The sequence below is a fragment of the Boleophthalmus pectinirostris genome, unplaced genomic scaffold, assembly GCF_026225935.1.
Source record: "Boleophthalmus pectinirostris isolate CB_2022bp ecotype Guang Dong unplaced genomic scaffold, ASM2622593v1 HiC_scaffold_9, whole genome shotgun sequence".
NCBI classification, from domain to species: Eukaryota; Metazoa; Chordata; class Actinopteri; order Gobiiformes; family Gobiidae; genus Boleophthalmus; species Boleophthalmus pectinirostris.
Genome location: NW_026571541.1, coordinates 11,478,702 through 11,499,635, shown reverse-complemented (window position 1 = coordinate 11,499,635; position 20,934 = coordinate 11,478,702). Strand labels below are relative to the sequence as shown.

Sequence of the window (20,934 nt, the reverse complement as noted above, 5' to 3'; positions counted from 1 at the left end):
TCTGGTTAAAACCTCCTCTTTGTGTACCACAGAAAGATCTACAAGAGGCGAAATGTTCAGAGCAAGTGCAAAGGCTATTTTTAGCTAGTGTAGGATCTCTCTTACAGTGAAACAAGATGGACGGAGAGAGTAAGTGAATCAATAAAATGCTAAAGCAGATTAAGGCGTAGCTTTGGCTAATTTTAAAGTGTGTTTGGCAGTGTCCCTTTTTGTCCCGTGTCGCATTCAAAGTGGATGGAGCAGGTTGGGCAGGTATGGCACGCTTACAAGAGGGGTTTTTATTAGGGAAATAACATTGTGCTTGAATCTTTTATTGTTTCACTGGCAGTAGTGAAGTTGATGGTTCAGTTCCCTTACTACTGTTACAGACGTTGTGGCCTTGGGCAAGACACTGCACCCTCGCTTCCCGCATAAGAATGAATGAGTTAGTTAGACTTAGGAGTGAAATAAAAAACATTTGAAGTGTTATAAGGCAATTTTGCTATGTGCGCCTTTGCGTATGACAAAATTTTGGAAAGTCTATAGTAGTGGACATACATTGGACCATGGTAAATGCCTTGGACAGTTGGACAGTTCCCATAAAAACAATTAAATTATCCTATATTTGGTCAAAAGTCCTCAAAATGGTGACAGTTAACAGTTAAGCGAAATAAATAATAATCTCCATGATTGTGTACCACTGAAAAATATGGCTAAATACACTCCCTTTAGTCACAAGAGGTGAGTAAAAGGAAAATATTACAGTAACTAATGATAAAAAAACGATAGTATTTTGAGGTATAAGAGCTTCGTGAATTATGAATCTAAGCACAATGGAAACGCAAGCATTTCTGTTGTACCAAACTGTACCGTACCAACCCAACCCATGGACTCAATGCAGACTAATCAACTAACAAGCGTTTCAAAATGTAGCAGCTATACATGACAAAAACATGAAAAAAAAAAACCCAACAAAAAACATTAAAAAACAACAATTGTAAAATGAATGGACACCAGTGCTGTGCTACTAAGACAATGCATTTCTATGGATCTAGTCTAGAGGCATTTCTGTGTAGTTTGGATTTTTTTTTTTGTCAGACGAGGAACTAGGAGCAGACACAGCACTCAAGGCAAAAAGGAAATGTCTAAGTGTCTGACAGCCTATTCAAAAAGCAATATTTATTTTCTTTCTGTGCTTCTATTTAAAAAAAAACTGGCATGAAACAACGCCAGCCTACACTCACAGTAGTACAGCTATGCCAAGACTTCCATATGATGCAAAGAATAACAAATATGCAGCAACTGGTAGTAAAATATTCACTGATTTTTGCCACACAAACGAAGCCAGCGAAGAGCCAACATTTCAAGTGCGTCTTCTTCCTATACACTCACAGTATTCGTCAATATAAGGACTCCAGACTTCATGTTTTTTGTACAATCCTTGGCTTAAGGAAGTGGTCGACAAAGAAGCCATATGGTGGACGGATATTTTTTCCCATGAGCCTTTGCGGTCAGTCTCTTTGTTGTGCAAGTCTGTTATGTCGGGGCCACAAAGCTACTCGGACTGAAAGAGACAGAGAGAGGCCAGTGAGAGGAGAATGCATTTGCACTATAGAGCTGTTACATAACACCTGCCTGTAAGAGAAAAGAATATATTTAAAAGTGCATTGTGTAACTTTTCTAGAGGAAGGTCCGTCAACTGCTTCTCTCCATGGTGATGTTATTGCTTTGTCTCAAATGTTCCACAGTATGGTGTTATAACTTGTTAAACATCTTGCATTTATTACATTAAATTGTGTTTTTTGTGTGAGTGGGCTTGCCTCTCCACAGGTCTGACATGTAACTTAGTCTTGTAGCATCATTTGCTTGGGTTTACTTGAGGTTAGTGTAACGCCATACTGTGAAACACTCCAAGCAACACAATTACATCTCTATGAAGAGAAGCAGGTGAAGGACACTCCAACAGAAAAGTTACACAGTGCACTTTTAAAAAAATACTTTCAATAAATACTGATAAATAAAGATTCTTTGTTTTATTGAAATTCCTAAATTCAGAAGTGTATCACATCTAAAACAAATGTTGATGTGTTAAGAATGAGTAATTAATACTAAAAAAAGCTCCAAATTTTGTCAACATAACACAAAAAAGGCCCTTAACTTTACTGGTCGTTTGTCTCCATGGAGATCTTACTATTTTGCCCAGAATGTTCATGGTTTGGCATTAAGCGTATCAGTCTTTATCATTTATTTATTCAGTTTCAAGTGTTATTTCTGACCTACAACTGGTGGGGTCACCTACTTCATCTATCTCCATGGATGTAGATATATTTAAATATATACTGTGTAACATTCTGGGTAAAAAATAACATCAACATGGAGACAAATAGGTGGCAAAGCTTCCACCCAAAAAGCAGACTCAAACCTCCTCACTCCAATAGTCAAAACAAAACACAGGGCCTTGAGGGACTGAGCCTTCACCATCACTGTCCCAAACCTCTGGAACTACCTTCCCCTTCACATCAGAAACTCAGACTCACTAAATGCCCTCAAAAAACAGCTCAAAACTAACTTTTTCCGTTCTTTAATCTGCTTATTTTTTGTCTTGCCCTTGTCTTACGTTTATCATTATAAAGTGTCTTTGAGTTACAGTGAAAAAGCGCTTTATAAACCCAATGTTGATAGTAATTCTTATTATTAGATGGACATGGACAGTGAAAGCAGCTCTGTGAAGGACATGAGCGCAGTAATACCAAAAGTCTCCTTGAGCTCTAGACACTTACGGCTGTCGACGAGTGGCTCATTTTGTCAAAGCGGAACTTCAAATTTGACCTCGGCGATGTCTTACTTTTCCCGTCTGCGGAGAGAGAAAGAGGAATTGGAAAAGTGTCACCTGATAAATACAAGGACTCAGCATCTGTAAAGACTGGACTAAAGGGCCTCAGATTATTAGTCAACAAACTGTACAGACGCACATAGCTGTTGCGCAACGTTTGGAGTAAGAGTGGATACCAAATTTCATTCTATTCTATTATTATATTACCAGACTTAAACATAACGGCTCTTTTGGACAAGTCTCTTCTTTTCTAATTTTAGAGGTAATTTTAAGAATTTTTTCACAACTTCAATTATAATACCGCTAATATATTAAGAGAACATTTGCACATACACCTCATCAAAATTGGGACTAAACCCGGACTAAATATAGACTAGACCAAGATTAAAACAAGTCTATATTAAACTTAACCAAGCTCAAACCAGGACTGGACAAAGACAAGAACTAGAACTGCTCCAAAAAGAAATATTGATCACTATTTTATTGAACACTATTATTGGAGTATTGGAATATATTTACAGTTATTTACAATAAGTTCATTTGAATTAAAACAAAAATGCACAAGCCATTAGTCCAACCAGTCAAAGTAAAAACAAACAGACCAAAACAAGGCTAAAGTAAGACTAGAAAATCTACTTTTTTTTGCATTTTACTTTCCATGAACTGTCAAATGTACAACTTGGTACAGATATTTATTTTCCCGCGATATTAATTATAGCTTTAGTCCATACTGTGATATCAAGAGTTTTGTGATTTATTGTATTTACAATCATATAGTGTGAACAAAAGTCATGATATAAATCAGAAAGTTCATGTAATTTCCACTGAGTCCACTGTATGTTCACCTGTTGTGGGGCTGCGGCACATGATGACCGGTGTTCCTGACCCCTGGCTGTCGACGCTGGGAGCGGGGCTAAAGGCGGAGGAGGAGGTGGAGACAGAGGGGAGGTGGGCCTGGAGACAGAGACAAGAGCAGAGGACAGGCAATGAGAGAACAGCAATGCATCATGGGTAATGGGGCTAGACAGTGACAGGCATAAACACGTGTTAGTCACTCTGTGGAGGTTGAACTATTCAGGCTGTCATAACTTTTAAAGCAAATGTTTTTTTTATAATGCGATATGTGTTCCAAAGACAAGTTTAGATGGTTTAAAATAATTTTCTTTTAGCTGAATTCATTTAGCAAATTAATGGTACACTACATTTACTTTCTTACTTTTAGTGAAAGACATGTAGTGTTCCACAGTGCCAAAGAAAAACATAATCTAATGTGTTTTATTGCTATTTCCATCTGATCCGATACCAGAATCAATCATTTTTAACACACAACCAAAAACTTCACTCCAGTAAATATTGACATTTGATACTTCCTCATTTTAAAGCTCAGAATCTGGAATTCCATCAGACTATCTTACGATTTTTATTTATTTTTTATTTTTATTTTTTTTTCGCAGTTGTGAAGTTACTGTAATGGGTAAACAATTAATATTATTATGGTATAGACTTAATTGTTCCTTTACATATTTGATCCATCATAACTCTTGATATTTTAGGAAGTTTTGATAAAACTGAACTAGTTTTACTGAAATTATATGGCATTGGTTGATATAAGCAGATTTTAAAAGCCTAAATATATAGTACTGTAAAAGCTGAATTTGTCAGTCTATCCACCTGTCCATCTTCTACCCACTTAAAGTCCATATGTACCATTACTACCTCCAGTATCAGATGTACTCACAGACTCGAGGTCCTCCAGAGCCTCTGTTTCTCCTGTGGTGCTGCTGAAGCTGCTGGTGCTGGACGAGGATCGCGAGATGTTTGGTCGTCCGCTGCTGCAGTCCTTCAGCTTGAATAATGGTCTGAGACAAATCAACAAATCATTTAAATTAAAAACATGCTATACAGAGTGATGAAAATCCAACTTGCTGTTCCTTAGTTGTAGTCTCTCTTTGCAAAATGACCACACTCTCTCACCTTTCCTTGTTGGGGCAGATCTCGGGGGAGCTGGGGTTGGACGGAGTGTCTGACCGCATTTCCTGGGACAACGGGCAGATCTCTAAAGGCTTGTGCTCACTGTGGACATCACAACATAATGTACAGTAAGTCTATACAGTTTCAATGAAGCGGTGGCCGAAATGGAGACAAGAAAAAAACTAAACAAGTAAATGTGCACTATGTAAATTTTCTGATGGAGGATTCAGGAGAGGTTAGGATCAGCTTGTCTTAACAGAGATTTAAGTTATTGCTTTGCCTGAAATGTTCCACAGTATGGCATGAAACTTGGCATCTATCATCACCATGGAGAAAAACTGGTATTGTCACCAGATGAAGTTAAATGTTAGTTCTGTGTGCCTGTTTCCGACAAGATTGACTAATTGATTTTGATGAAAACTACTAATATAATAATACTTTAATAATATCATAGTAAAAAGAAATCTGTTCCAAGTCATCTTCAGTCTGCATGTTACCTTAAACAATAAAATCACTATCTCAAACTATCTCAAAGGCACTTAGTCTAATATATCCAAGCATAATAGTCTGATTAATCCAAAAAATAATCACAATCACTTCTAATCTACATATAATAATAATAATGAGTTGTTGAGTAGAGTGAGATCTGTGAGCAGCTCGTACCTGCGTGTGCTCTTGTCTGACGAGGGGATTTCTGTGCTGGAGTGCAGACGTGGGAAAAGGCCTGAGCGTCGCTTCACTGGGCTTTTGAGCGGAGACTTGGCAGATAAACCAGGAGGCTGAAAAGTACAAATCTCACTTAAATACGCACAAAAGCACAGGTGGATTAAAGTTTACTTAACACATTTTAGTAAAACACCACGAACACTTTACTGCAAACTCTTCTCTGTGTTTGTATGTGTGTGTGCTAATAATAATAATGCCTTTGTTTTATACACTGCTTTTTCAGACTCTCAGTTATTCATTCAATGCCCACATTCAGTGATGGTAAGATACTGACACAGCTTGCAGAAGCATGTCTCTCTTTACATAACTTGTTCAGGCTGGGTGCATGAAGTGTCTTGCCCAAAAACTACTGTAAGCACTGATCAGTTAGTACTGGAATCCCCTTCTGCTCCAACAACTGTGCCATAGCTGTCCCAGTATGGTTCAGTTCAGGACAGTCTAGAGCAGTGTTTCTCAAAGACTGGGTCACGGCCTTCAGGTGGGTCGTAAGAGATTTTTTTGGGAGGTCACCTTGTCACGATCTGCATGTAGGTCGGCAGTAAACAGGGCTATACTTAATGTTACGGATTGCTTGTTACTGTTTATCTTGAGAAATGCTAATTGTTCAGAGAGACACGATCACTCAGTCAGCAGTAAAATATCGTCATGTTCAATAATGGTCAAATCCACATTTATTTTGTGATTTACGAATAATGTCTATTGACTTGGGTCGTGAAGGTTTGTGATTTTTAAAATATGGGTACCTAGAAAAAAAGTCTGAGAAACACTTTGCGAAAACAGTCTTTATACAACAGTAATAATTACTGAAGAAGGCTGCAACTAACGATTATTTTAGTAGTCAACTTGTCAGCGATTAAGTTTTTCATTAGTCGATTAGTGCACATTGAGACTTTTTTAAATGATGAAGATTTTAATGAAAAGGTTTATTCTTTTTTTATTTAATAATACAGCTATCTTTGTTACAGTACATGATTATCAAAGTACAGCTATGATTAATTTTTTTTTTTTTTACTAGTCATTGTGAGTTTATTAATCGTCGTTGGAGCCCTAAAGATTTAGTCTGAACTATCATCACAACCTAAGTTACGATGTACTTGAGGTAAAAAAAACAAAAAAATAAAAGTAGCTGAAGTAGCCTATATTCTGACTGATTTGTTGACTCTTACTCACAGTAAAAGTGCTCTTTGTGCATTCGCTGGTGCTCTGGGGCAGCCCTCCTCCGCTCAGACTGGCCGGGACTCCTCCCCCCACACCCGGGCTCCTGTGGCGATGAGACCCCACCATCGTCTCCATTGAATGGCTTCTGACCCGCATCGCCCTCTGGTGGACAACACAGGGAAGGAATTTTAATCTCATTTTGTTTATTATAGAGAGGTTTGATTTAATGAAGAATAAACTAGTTTAATGTCATTGCAGACTATGAACACCAGAGGGCGCAGTGAGCTAAAGAAAAAATGACGTGGATGTAGAAAACTGAGCTTGTAGTTTACATTAATTTGTTAGGTAATGTTAAATGCCATAATTAATAATAATACAACTGAAAACTTAAAATACATACTTAAATACAATCACTTAGCCTACAGAAGTAAAAATGTACTGCCTAATGTATTTCATTTCAGTGTATTTATTTCCTATCATGCATATAAGACAAAATAAATCAACCTTTTTCATGTTATTTGTCACAGCTATAATGATTGTGCACTTTTTATATGCTTTATTGTCTTGTCTGAATGCATAAACATCAACAACATAATGAAAAATATGCTTGTTTATTTGCAATATATTGACTGGATTTACAATAATGCAGAGATATAGTACACAGCTAGTGCCAGGACAGCGATGAGAACAGCACCCCCTGTGTGTGACTGCAGAAAGTGCAAAGAGGCAGCCCAAAACGCCTGTGAAGAGTGACAGCCGCTGGTCACATGACATACACAAAACATGCAAATCACAAAATGAACACACACAGTACATGTACACAAATCAATAAAACATGCAACAAACACAGACACAACACAGTTACAAGGTGCACTGTGTAACTTTTCTGGTAAGGGGACTGCCTGTTTGTGTCCATAGAAATTATATTGGTTTGCCTGTATTGTTCCTTGAGGCCCCACCTGCTTGTTTCCATGGAGATAGATAAGTTTAATTCTGTGGAACATTACAGACAAACGTGTGGTGGACCCTTCTCCAAAGTTACGCAGAGTATCTTTAAACACTGACAATGTTGTTCAAGCTGGTGTCTGTATAATTAAAAGTCTTGATAGTTATTCTTTTAAAGTAAAATTAAATAAATTAGTCAAGTCTAAACTGTCAGACATTTTAGCCAACATACTGTACCTGTTTGTACCTGAAAATAGTCATTTCCTCCATTAGTATTAGCACACATTAGATTCACCTTAAAGGACTCGAGCAGCCCCCCGTGCCCCCCGTTCTCCAGTTTGTCGTCGTCTCCACTCTGACCCAGGCCCAGGATGGTCTGACTCTGGCGGTGCAGCTCGTCGTGGAGATTATCCAGGAGAGCAGCTCGTGTGCGCCCCTGACACAAACACAAACACAGGCGCACAAACACCACACTGTCACATTTACTTCAAAACCTTTTATTTATTCTGTTTAAATGAGATTCTGCTGTTGAGCATCATTAAAACCATAACATCCATTCACACTTGCGCACACAACTTTGAAATAGGAAAATAAAGATGCAATATGTAACTTTTCTGGTTGTTAAGTTTGGACACCTTTTGTTTTCCCCCTGTTTTTTTAATTGTCTATATTTTTTTGTAGCAGTTTTTCCCTAGTTTGTTTTTTGTAAGTTATAGTTATGTTTTTGTAGCTGATGTTACTCTAATTTCCGGCAGGAGCTGTTAAATGCGCGAGCCCGGCGCCACCTTTCTCTATCGCTCTCTTCTCCTCCTCCTCTGTTGTGGCTCACAGGTACCGGAGAGCGCACGCCCTGCTCCTTTGTTTTGGTAGCTTTTTTGTTAGCCATTAGCCTTTTGTTTTGACCTGGTGGGACCGGATGTCCTGTTTTCACTTTTCCATTGGGTTTAGGTTTCTTGTCTTTAGTTACGGGTGCTGGCACTGGCTTCTATGGCCCTGTATGGGGTTGGCCCGGTGTCGCACCTTTTTGCTCTGTTTGACTGGCTCATCAGGTCCACCTTTCTGTTACTTTTTCTTGTTTTTTTGGGCTCAAGTTAAGGGTTTTCTTTTTTGGTTCCAACAATTACAAAGTCAGAAAAAAAAAAAAATCTCTAATCCTAAACTTTGTTTCCGTGTCCTTTCTAAATATGGTGAATTCATTTTTTAGGTCATAACACTGGTGCAATATCTCTTAGTCCACATAAAGATGTAACTGATTGTCGTAATGTATTTTTTTTTCTTTTAGGTGTTTATATTGAAAAGAAAATACCGTCACTTCGTAGATCTGACCTGTAACTTGACCTTGTGGCATCACCTGCTTGTCTCCAGGGAGATAGATCAGTTTAATGCCATACTGTGGAACATTTCTCCATGGGTACACAATCAGGTGATGAACTCTCTGTTGTGCATCTTTAAATTCAAAGTGTTCCATAATTTATTTCATATTGTTGAGATTATGAGTCAAACTATTTTCACTAATGAACATATAAAAACAAAGACATTAAGATATCTTGTACAACTTCAAATGAGCTGTGACTGATCTCTTATTGTGCGAGTGTGTGTTTGTGTGCATGTGTGTTGTGTGTATCACCTCCAGTTTTGCAAATTTGTCAGATTTGTAGCAGGCGTTTTCAGCATTGATCAACTTCGTCAGCAAAAACTCTCTGAACTCTGGGCCCTGGAAGAGAGGCAGGGAAAGAGGGAGAGAGGGGGGAGAGATAAAGAGATAGGGTGAGAGTGGGAGTTAGCGTTGTTTCATAAAGAGCAGAAGAATAGAAGTAGAAAAAGAAAGTGATAGACAAAGAAAGAGAGATATAGGCAAAGAAAGAGAGAGGAGAGATAAAGAGATAGGGAGAGTTAGTGGAGGAGGAGGGAGAGAGAGGAAGAGAAGGGAATAGGGGAGGAGAGGGAGTGAGATTGAGAGAGAGAGAGAGAGAGTTAGTGTGGTTTGATAAACAGCAGCAGAGCAGTGAGGGGTGACCTTCATCAGTGTTGTACAGATTAGAGGCATAAGCTGCACACTCTAAAGACAAACGGACCTCCTGCTTGTTTGTCACTTCAGAGGAGAAAAAGCTCAAGATCACACACCAGCAACGAGTCTGCACCACTGTCACTGTCAATACTGCCTCAAATATACACACAGGACATACTGGACATACTGTATTATAATACACGATATTACTTTAAAGAAACTGTGTACTGGAAAATCAACTTTTTAGACTTTACCATGTTATAACATTACACCGTCATCAAAAACATTCCTGAAGAAGTTTTATGCTACCCATGCATGTTTGTGTAATTTCGTGATCTCTCCTCAGCACTATTCGAACCCTCCTTATGGTTAGCTGTAAGATTCTGTCCAATGCTCAGCCCACAAGCCTACATCACCCATGCTCCCACATGACAATTCTCCATAAATATACAAAAACATGATGCAAAATAGTCCACTACAACTTCACAAACCAGATGGCTAGTTTTATTAGTGAAATGCACGCTACGTTTTAGGACAGTGCTCTGATGGGGTAGTGATTTAGCACACAGAGCAAGGGGAGTGGCCACATTTTATTAAACTGTGACTAGGTCAGGAATCAGAATACACTAGATGGTTTGCAAGAACCCCGGAAGTTGTAGACCGTGCACCGGCCAATCAGTGAAGAGCTGTGAAGCCATGACTGGGTCCTTTTTGTGGTCCAGCACAACAGTAAACAAAGTGGTTGAGATGGATGTAGACGAAGCCATACATTCTGTGTTGGCAACGATTCCTGAGATAGAGGATTTAAAGCGGAAACAAAGAGAATGTTTGGTGAATTTTATCAAGGGGAAAATGTTATTGCCCTTCTTCCTATGGGATTTGGAAAAAGCTTAATATACCAGTTAGCCACCTTAGCGGCGCATTACATATGCCACGACCAAATAACGTTGATTGGTTAAATACAAAAAGTACCCGCCTAGAGTTGAGAGAACAAATTCTAATGCTGCGAGGTCAGACGGTTTGCACGAAGTGAAACTGGCTGATGAATCAGGCTAGCACTTAAAAGAAGCATAATAACCCCTCTTTAATGCTGCTTTGTCGTCTAGCTATAAATTCTGCATCTGAGACCAGGTTTACTCTGAGCAAAGTGTATTTTCTGTTTTAGGTTCAAAATCTAATGAAAAAACCATACAGGTACTTCTGACAATGGCAACCTCCCAAAAGCCCAATCTCAAGGCGCTGAAAATACACCAGAGATTGTAGGAACAGTTTTTATTTTCAACAGAACTTCAAGTCAAATGAACCAACCATTATAATTAAGAGGCATCGCTTATGGGGGAGTTCAGTTGTGTCGTTTCTATCACAAAAATGTTGTCTATTGTTCTATGTTTGATTTGTTTTATCTAAACTTAAATGCCACTTAGAGTAATTCCAGTTTGCATATTCATGGTTTGTGAAGCAGCCCCTGAGGAATAAACACTGCACTGATATGATCTGTGTCTGGGTCTTGAGGAGGTGTCTGGGGAGCTGGAAGTCAGGGTGCGATGTCTTATGTAGTTATCCATGAGTGATTGAAAATAAACAAACTATTATAAAAATGTCTAAACAGTAAAATGATAGGTGTTTTAGATAAGGGCAAAATAACTGTTGTTAATCCATAAGTGTCAAGTCATGAATATGCCGTTGTCATAGCAATTAACCATCTGAAATATTGATGGTTTTGAAGTTTGGCTAGTTCATTTAATAAATATAGCATTAAAATGGACAGTGATGTAAATTATAAGTCATCACATTTGAGTTTTTTACCCTGAATATTTCTTATAAAAAAGCACCACATCATCATTCTAAGATTGCATGCTCCTGCCTTCCTCCTTTTTATCTGTGGGTTTCAGACGATGCAAACTCAGCACCATTGCCACAGACATTCATAATTCAAACCAAAATATTGTTCCTTTTCACTGTGCAAATGACCTCAAAATGTCGCCTACAAACAGGAAGCTGAAACCTACATGTCTAAAAACACTGTATTGTAGATTTCATATGCAAATTGTACCTTCTTGAAAACAGCAGGATTTGGCAGTGGAGGTCCAAACGGAGGCACATCTTCTCTTGCTGTGACCGACACCTATTCACAAGAAAAGAATTATAAAACAGATAAACCTTGTTTCCATTTTATAGGTATTTAAAATAGACAAAATGCAACTAACACTCAAAAGGTATTATCTACAATAGAAATGAAAGAAAATGTATCCTGATTTGAGTTTTTATTATTACCCTATGAGTTTACTTAAACTATGAAACATTTCAGGTAGAGAGGCTTTGCTATGTTTTTCAAGATATTTTGAGCAATATATAATATCTCTCTCTCTCTCTCTCTATATATATATATATATATATATATATACATATATACAGATATAGCTAGATAGATATAGAGGTTATTGATACCTGAGGAAATTTAATTCAAGGAAATTGTAATCTCATACTGTGGAATATACCAGGCAAAACAATAACAGCTCCTTGGAGGCAGCAGGTGTCAAATATTCTAGATCAGTTCACATTTTCTGTTGTGTTGTGGTAAATTATACAGTGATTTTTAGCAATGTAGAGAATCAGCATTCTCATTTCCTACGGTGTAAATGTCAGTCACATATTGTAAAGGTCCTATATTACACAAAATTGAGCTTTTAGCTTCGAATGTGAACAAAAACATACCTGCAGTTGTATTTTGTTTCATTCACATGTGCTTGAGTAAGCCTTTATTATAAGTCTGCCTACATCTCAAAAGCTCAAAATACTCTGTTACACTTTTTGATGTCATTATAAAGTGATGTCAGCTGTCGTTTTCAAGTTACTAAACACTGACTGACTGAAATGATCCAAATGATTCTACTGAAGGTGTATAGAGTTTAAAAACACAGTGAAACTCTTCCTGTATTGCCACATGACATCACAAAGTGGAACAGAGTGATTTCTGTTTGAGAGAAGATCGCCTAAATATGCAGGGTTTGTGTGTTAACGTGAATTAAACAAAAAATAACTCTGGGTATGTTTTTGATTAGGAAAAAACATAACATAGATCATAGATAGGTCCTTTAATATTTGTGTACCTTGTAGGTGGTGTCCTCAGTGCAGGGGTTCTCGGCCTGCACCAGCACGTACGAGTGGAGGAAGTTGGAGGCGATCATGTCCGGGACGAAAGGCGTGGGCTCCTCTTGGAAGACTGCAGCCACAATGTCATTCCCTATGTGCCTCTTTCTCTGCAGCTGAGGAACAAAAGGAAAAGATCAATTTTCTGGTTCTGTGATCTTAATTACATAGATATGATTTTGTAATTTACTGGAACTGTTGAAAATATAATGTTATGATCATTTAAAAGTGAAGCAAGATAAACCACTAATTAACTTAGCACCAAATCGTGAAGGTTCTTGGTCTGCAGTGGTCCCAAATGATCAAACCAGGTGTAAAGAAAATTAGTGAACTTCAGTGCTTCAAGTTATTGTATCTTGTCAAATAACAGTTAACAGTTTTGCTATTTTTAACATTTTATGATGCTTCATTGCTGTAACTTTCCATAAAGATACAAAAAAATAAAATAAGAATTGCTTTTAAATACTGCTACCTGATCTAGACCAGGACTAAACCAATTCTAAATCACAACCAAACTAGGCTCAAACCATGGCAAACAGGGACAAGCACAAGCAAACTGAAACTGAAGCAAACTGAAAGCACTGCTCTGTCCGAATATCTGTTACTCAAAATAGACTTAATCTGAGCTTTGTTTTAACGGTCTGACCAGAAGGAGCTGACTTGGTTGAAACTACATCTTAGTTGAGATGATTTGGATGCTTAAACAAGTCTCTCACAAGAAAAATTACTGTCACAAGCTAGAGAGCAGTTTTTCAGTTTGTCACTCTCACCTTTTTTATTGAAAATCAAACTCCTAAACCCTGAACAGCCATGAACACTCTTATTGATCAAAGGCTCCTGAAAATGTGTTGTTTAATTCCATTTTGTATTTTCTCTTGAGTTTTCAGGGTATATTTTTTCAGTTTTGATTAATGTGTATATTGTGTCACCATGGCAACTGTTGACATTCCTCCAATACATGCATCCCGAATTTTGGACTTCCGGTCATTGCGCAATAAATACTGAGAAGGATCCTCCGAAAAAGTGAGCATCAAGCCGCCATGTTTGATTTCCCAGTGGGATGCGACTATTGTCAAGCCGATCTTTTCAAGTCTTTTGAACCCTATCGCTTTTGTTTCTGGTTTTGATATTGTCATATTTTAGTTATGGGATTCGAACATCGTAATTGTGTGATTGTTGGATGTTTGAACAGCGAAAAATGGGGTTCGGAAGTTTACGAACTCCATAATTGCAAAAGGGAATCAGATTTGTGTGACTGCAAACCTCCGTTCAAACTGTTTACCTTCCCAACAGAATAGAAAAGTAGTGAAAGGTCGAAGGCGATGGGCAGTATTGAACGAAAAAGATAACCTTTGGCTGTGTAAGAAATTTTATATATGAAACATACAAAATGCTTGCTACTGTGAACAGAGGTTTGCAGTCACAGAAATCTGATTCCCTTTAGCAGTTAGGGAGTTCGCAAACTTCCGAAGCCCATTTCTTGAGCCATTTTCTGCTGTTTGGACATCCAACAGTCACACAATTATGATGTCCGAATCCCATAACTAAAATATGACAATATCAGAACCAAAAACAAAAGTGATATGGTTCAAAAGACTCGGACGGTTCTTTCCAGTATGCACTGTGCGATGACCGGAAGTCCAAAATTCAGGATGCTTGTATAGAGATACATGTAGAACACCTGCAACATGATTTCACAGCAAAGTCTCGATGCTAAAATTTGCTTTTTATTAACACACAACAATTCTCATCGTCAACATCTTTCAAAACTATTATTTGATTTATTATGTGTATTATGATATATTCACCTCTCATTTCTCAATCAAATTCATCATGCTAAAAGTATGTCAGATGTGGGTACCTGCTGCACGTCTCCCTCAGTGAAGGGGAGTTTGGTGGAGACGTGAAACATGATCTCTCTCTGTCTGAACACCGTGTAGACTGACTCGGAACCAGTCTGACCATGAGACACGTCCAGACCCCCACGGAACCTGCAGCACCACACACACTGTCAGCTCATCTGTGCAGGAACCAGAACTCAGCGCTTCAAGCTTGTGGCACGAATATAGTCCTTTAGATGTATTTTCAGTATTAGTGATGGAATAAATCCATTATAGTGCTTTTCAGATACAAGAGAGGAACTTTATTGTGATCTTCTAAATTAATATTAATCATTTTAGCTCAGTAGGTGACAAGTGCATTTATTATTTGCTGCATTAAATTTTATTAGTATTCACATTTTAACGAAGTTGTAATGTTGCTTACTCATTGTACATGGAGCTATGTTTGCTTTCATTCATTCATGGATGTTCAAATCTCAGTCCTCAGAGTTAATAAATCTAGACTTATTTTACACGACACTGAACATGACTTTAAGCTGTCAAATGTGAAATATAAATTCTAAAGTAGTTGAAAATGTTGAATGAGATCAGTGCCCATACTGAGAGGCAGATGAAATGACTCACTTCAGATGTGTTAAATCAAAGAGCTGATGGACAAGGCTCAGATGAAACAGATCTGTGATGAGAAATGGGCTCTACACTGCAACAAGTCAAATCTAGCAAAGTTAAAATGACTTGAGTTAAAAAAAATGGTATCTTCGAGTGAAATTATGTACCAATGGAAAAAGACTTTCTGTAATTAAAATAGGAAAATACATTGTGTTACACTTAAAGCTACAGTAAGCAACTGTACCTACAAGTTTCCATCGAAATAGAAAGTTAAAACCAAACTTTAAATCATAGAGATACAGATTTTATGCCATACTGTGTTAAATTATAGCCAAATGAACTTTATTTAGATGGAAACAAGCCAGGGCAAATGCGAGTCAGGTTTGTGGAGGTCCAAGCCCGCTCAATGTAAGGATGTTTTTTGGTGGAAGAAAAACAACCAAAATTTGTCTAGTCTGTTTTTGGGATAAAAAGTTACATAATGGCTTTAAGATAAAAAAAAAAGAACAATTCATAAGAAAATGTATGTTGCTTGAATTAAGAAATCTTATTCCATTGCCAGATAATTTTACAGTCAAGTAGAATCTACTCAATTAAAGTAAAATGTTCTTAATTTAATTCCTTTTAACATAGCTAGATGGAATTTTTGCAGTGTAACAGTGAGTTACCCTTTGAAATCCTGCAGCTCGATGGTGTCTCCGAGGACACTCAGGAACTCCTTGAAAGCCGGCGTTTCTTCGTTGTTTCCAAACAACTCTTCTTCTGAGGTCTAAAAACAGAACCAAACAAACAAACAGGCGAAGATCAGACTAGAGTTGTCGAGGTGGGATTTGTTAAGGACAGAAAGGCACTGCCCACCCACCTGCCCAAACTTCTGGTAAATGACGCCGAATTTGAAAGTGTTGTTTACTTCGTGCTCGTCATAGGCCACTATCAACTGGGAGCCCTGGATAACACAAAGAGATGGATATGAAGCAATGACAATGGATAATATCACATGTTTCTGTGTGTTTGTTGTAGACTTTATAATGCATAGAAGGGCTGCAACAACTAGAATAAATTCATAATAATAGTCACATGTCAAAAGACTTTTTTTTTTAAATAACAAAAATGATATTTCTGGTGTTTTCAGATATATGTTATAATCATCACAAATATGTCTTGTTTCATTCACAAACCTTGCATATTTAAGCTCTTTACTCAAACTGAACACACTCCACCTTGTGATGTCATATGGTAATACAGGAAGTGCTCCACTGTGTTTTTAAACTCCATACACCTTCATTAGAATCATTTCCATAATTTCAGTCCTGGAATTGTCAATCTCTACTCAACTAAAGGTAAAAGATGAACATGAAAACCAATGCTTCATGACATCACAAGGTGGAACAGACCATTTTGAAGTTCAGAGATGTAAACAGACTCATTATACCATTAAAATATCTGTCTAAACCAGTTAGAAAAGTTAACAAGTCCAATCACATTTGCAATACTAGTCCGAATATAATTATTTTCCCCCCTAAATCCTTCACCTATAATATATTTCATTGACTGTTTTCATATGCTTCAATCTTTTCTATTATAACTGGAGGGCTGATTTTTGGGTCTATGTTACGCAAGGCCGACATGGTGCACTGTCATTGCCTCTGGTGACAGCACAGATCTAGCCTCGTTTAGACTGTGGCGCAGATGGCTCCCCCTTCTCTTTCCCTCTCTCTTCCACTCTCTTCCCCCTTCTCTCTGTCTCTCCATCTTTCTGTCTTTCTCTCCCTCTCTCTCCTCAGGCTAAAAGAGCTGAAAGCATGCCTCATAAGTCCCACCACAGAGACAGGAACCCAACGATTCACTTTTAGACAATTGCCTCCATTTTGTGTCATTAACTGTGGTTGATAAACGCTCTGAGAGGTGTTGACAGATGCTGGGAAAGACAGCAGACTTTGGGTAAGGAGTTGGAGACAGCCCACTGGCTTCGAGAACAATTGGAGACTGCAGCGGGGGAGAGAGAAAGCTGCAAACGTGAAGTCAAAACATGTCAGATCTATTTTATTCTACAAAGTCAAAATGTGGCGCTTCCCTGCTCTGAAACATATACTTGAAATCTTGTCAAGGCGAAGTGTCTAGTTCTTTCTTATGTGTTTTCGCTTTTGGGGGACTATTACAAATTGCCTGCCTCCTAAGATGTAAAGTTTTTTATTAGATGGCCTTACTTCTCCACAAGACTGGTTCATGTGGATTGGCTTATATAGTGACAGGATTAAAATAATACTTTGATTTAGTAGTTATAAGGCATTTATTTGATTTAAAAGGTGCACTATGTAACTTTTCTGGTAGAGCGTCACCTACTTGTCTCCATGGGGATGATAGTGATAGATAGATTTTTTTAATTTCAAGTTTGTGCCAAGAGAGAAAAAATCCTTTACATACTGCATGTATATTGTGAACAACAGAAAAGCATTTCTCAAGAGAGTGGGAGGAAGAAAAACGAACATTGCACTGTGTCTTATATTTTTTTCAATTTCAGATGTTTTTAGTGCCTTTTAGAGCTTTTAGTGTCTTAAAAATTCTTACTGTGAGCAGGGTCACCTTTCCCAATCTCATCCCCACAACCATCAACACCGAACAAACCATAAACCATGACCCCCTGCTCTTTTTCAGATGCTGTACTACACTTGTATTATGCCTTCTCTATGTTGTGTTGTTTGATTGCCCTGTGAAATGGTGTTCTTTTGGTATAGAGAAAATGTATTTCCCTGCACAGTCAATATAAGTAACTATTTAAAGTAACAAACATCAGATGTGAATTGTACCTTGGCCTGGCAGCATCATCTGAGTGTCATAAAGATGAATAAATTAAATGCCATATTGTAAAACATCCCAGAGAAACCAACAACAGTTCCATCGACAAGCAGGTGAATCAGTAGAAGTAATCTTACATAGTGATCCTTCAAAAATGTGTTGTTTACTTTATTATTCTGACAAGACCTTTACCTTTTCCTCAGAGATTACTTATTGATTTAGTGAATGTTTGACAAAGGTTTTAAAACCAAATGCGACCTTCACTTTCTTTTAATTCAGGTTTAATTAAATTCTGTGAAAAGAATGAAAAAAGCTGTATGATGTCTGGTCCATTCACACCATGGCTACTAAATAAAAGAAATAATGCAATGAATGCATGTAGGCCCTCCAATGCAGACAGGTTTTTATGTGTTTCCAATTATTTCTTGGTTTGGGGATACAATACCAGTGGTGAGTTCTACGGAATAAATTACCCCTACCTATGTAATAAGTTTAACTCTTTGTTTAAAAAAAGATTTTTGTCATTTATTTGTATTAGTCTAAACATAACTATTGTGTATTTTCCTTATTTCCTTGTTAAAATTATGTTTGGAACACAACAGTTATGGAATTATCTCTACATATCTCATATCTGCTGCATATGCTGTCCATGTCCAAAATAAAGTTAAATTAAAAACTTAACTCTAATTGCTGAGATATGGAAATCTAAATATGATTTTTCGAACATCTTGAATATAATTACTTTAAAAGGTCCTATACTGTATTATGCAAAATTTACTTTTGTGAGCTTGCTTGAGCTTGTTAGCCTTGCTAAGCCATGTTATAATGTTGTTACCTCCTCAAAAGCATACCCGGAGTTATGTTTTGTTTTATTCACATGTACAGACTAATAATGCAGGATTACTCAAACACATCTTCAAAGCTCAAAATGCTCTGTTCTGCCTTGTGATGTTTGAGAAAAGAACTCATAAAAGGTATACACACATCACTGGTGCAAGCCTACTACACTGATAACATATGACTGATGGAGTTGGTTAATGGATTATGTTATATCATAATGTGTTGTGTTGACGTCTTCTATGGCTCACTTTTGGATACGCCAACCAATCAGCAGAAGGTATATATGGGAGTGGCACAAAGACAGAACTATATTTTAGTGAAATGAGTAGTCTTATGCAACTTGTCCACTCACCTTTGGATACAAGACTGGGTTGAACTTGAGCCCTGTTGCGTCGTCACAAAACAGCTAAAAAAAAAGTTTCAGACAGGATTATATTCCCTCACCCACTCACTGTGTGCACAGACAGTCGCATGCATATATACTGTGGGTTTTTTGAGTACCTTTGCGACCTGCGGGACACTGGGCAGCTGGTTGATTCCTGCTAATGAGATTCTGTCGTGAATCGTTTTGGTCCTCGATCTGCAACGAGACACAAAGAGACACTCCAGTTCAAACCAGGCACAGTTGGCAACTTTTAAAACAATTACATACTGAAAATGAACAAGACAATATGACAATTTGACTTCCTCGCATCTGCACTTTACAAGAAGAAGTTTAGTGACTGTTTAAAAGGACTCATACAACGCTTTTTTCTGATCTGTGTTATGTTTCCTCATCACAAACATACCTAGAGTTGAGTTTTATTTCATTCACACATGTTTAAGACACAAACAATATATACTATATTAAGGTTGAGTTCTTCTCTCGAACAGAAAACACCTTCTGATGTCATCTGGTAATACAGGAAGTGCTCCACTGTATTTTTAAACCCTACATACCTTCAATAGAATAATTTGGATGATTTTAGCTCTAGAATTGCTAATATTTACTAAACTAAAGGTAAAAGGTCAAGTTGAAAACTACTGCTTCATGACATCACAAGGTGGAACAGAGCATTTTGAGCATTGGAGATAGTCTAGTAATAAATTACTGAAACAAAACGCAACTAAGAGTATGTTTTTGAGATGGTAACAGCATTATAACATGGCTTAAAGCTCACAAGAATCAATTTTGTGTAGTATAGGACCTTATTAATGCCTTTTCAACACACTGTCAAATCTTCTCACTGTTTTACAGCAGAATGTCCTTGGAATGTCTTATATTTGTCCAAGCGTGGAACAGACACAAATTGACTTCACTGGCAATTTGGTTTAAGCAATTGCAACCAAATGATGCATGCATATATGCTGTTATTCAAGGGTTTCAGACAAATGATTCCTTCCTGATGTGAAGGACTTTGTGATGACCTGACCCATTCAAAAGATATAATATTTTGATTTGAAGTGCTTAAAAGGGCTTGTATTATGCAATTTTCTGATCTGTGTTATATTGTTTCCGCATCAAAATCATACCTGGAGTTGGTTTTATCCACGCATGTTTCACACACAAACCCTGCATATTTAGACAAACAAAAATATTTAGGCTCTTTTCTCAAACTGAACACACTCCACCTTGTGATGTCATGCAGTAATATGTGAAGTGCTCCACTGTGTTTTTAAACTCCATACACCGTCACTAGAACCATTTGGATGATTTCAGTCTTGTAATTGTGGAATCTACTGAACCAAATCTAAAAGGTATCTTACAGTGCACAGAAAGTATTCAGACCCCCTTAAATTTTTCACTCTTTCTTATATTGCAGCCATTTGCTAAAATCATTTAAGTTAATTTTTTTCCTCATTAATGTACACACAGCACCCCATATTGTCAGAGAAATGAAAATGTTGAAACTTTTGCAGATTTATTAAAAAATAAAAACTGAAATATCACATGGCCATAGGTATTCAAACCCTTTGCTGTGACCCTCATATATTTAAGTCCAGCCGTGTTTGATCATACTAAGTGGACTTGTTTAGGAAGGCCACACACCTGTCTATATAAGACCTTACAGCTCACAGCGTATGTCAGAGAAAATGAG

At 37.5% G+C, this 20,934-nt stretch overlaps 1 protein-coding gene across 6 annotated transcripts in view; it reads right to left on the bottom strand.

The window, feature by feature from the left end:
- Positions 1-1,021: 1,021 nt before the first annotated feature.
- LOC110159413 (rap1 GTPase-activating protein 2) overlaps positions 1,022-20,934 on the bottom strand; it is a 168,640-nt gene continuing 148,727 nt past the window's right edge. For 2 of the 6 annotated variants that reach the window (XM_020923965.2, XM_055166839.1), the window contains exons 6-21: positions 19,358-19,436; positions 19,209-19,262; positions 16,083-16,166; positions 15,889-15,989; positions 14,632-14,761; positions 12,731-12,886; positions 11,674-11,745; positions 9,240-9,326; positions 7,908-8,048; positions 6,680-6,829; positions 5,447-5,562; positions 4,787-4,885; positions 4,551-4,671; positions 3,658-3,766; positions 2,760-2,833; positions 1,031-1,543 (exon numbers count right to left, since the gene is read on the bottom strand). In XM_020923965.2, coding sequence (XP_020779624.2) covers positions 1,535-1,543; positions 2,760-2,833; positions 3,658-3,766; positions 4,551-4,671; positions 4,787-4,885; positions 5,447-5,562; positions 6,680-6,829; positions 7,908-8,048; positions 9,240-9,326; positions 11,674-11,745; positions 12,731-12,886; positions 14,632-14,761; positions 15,889-15,989; positions 16,083-16,166; positions 19,209-19,262; positions 19,358-19,436 — 1,582 coding nt within the window. In that variant the 3' untranslated portion in view covers positions 1,031-1,534. Of the gene's footprint in view, positions 1,544-2,759; positions 2,834-3,657; positions 3,767-4,550; positions 4,672-4,786; positions 4,886-5,446; positions 5,563-6,679; positions 6,830-7,907; positions 8,049-9,239; positions 9,327-11,673; positions 11,746-12,730; positions 12,887-14,631; positions 14,762-15,888; positions 15,990-16,082; positions 16,167-19,208; positions 19,263-19,357; positions 19,437-20,934 lie in introns of all 6 variants that reach the window. The other 4 variants (XM_055166835.1, XM_055166836.1, XM_055166837.1 and 1 more) reach the window with 4 other exon arrangements.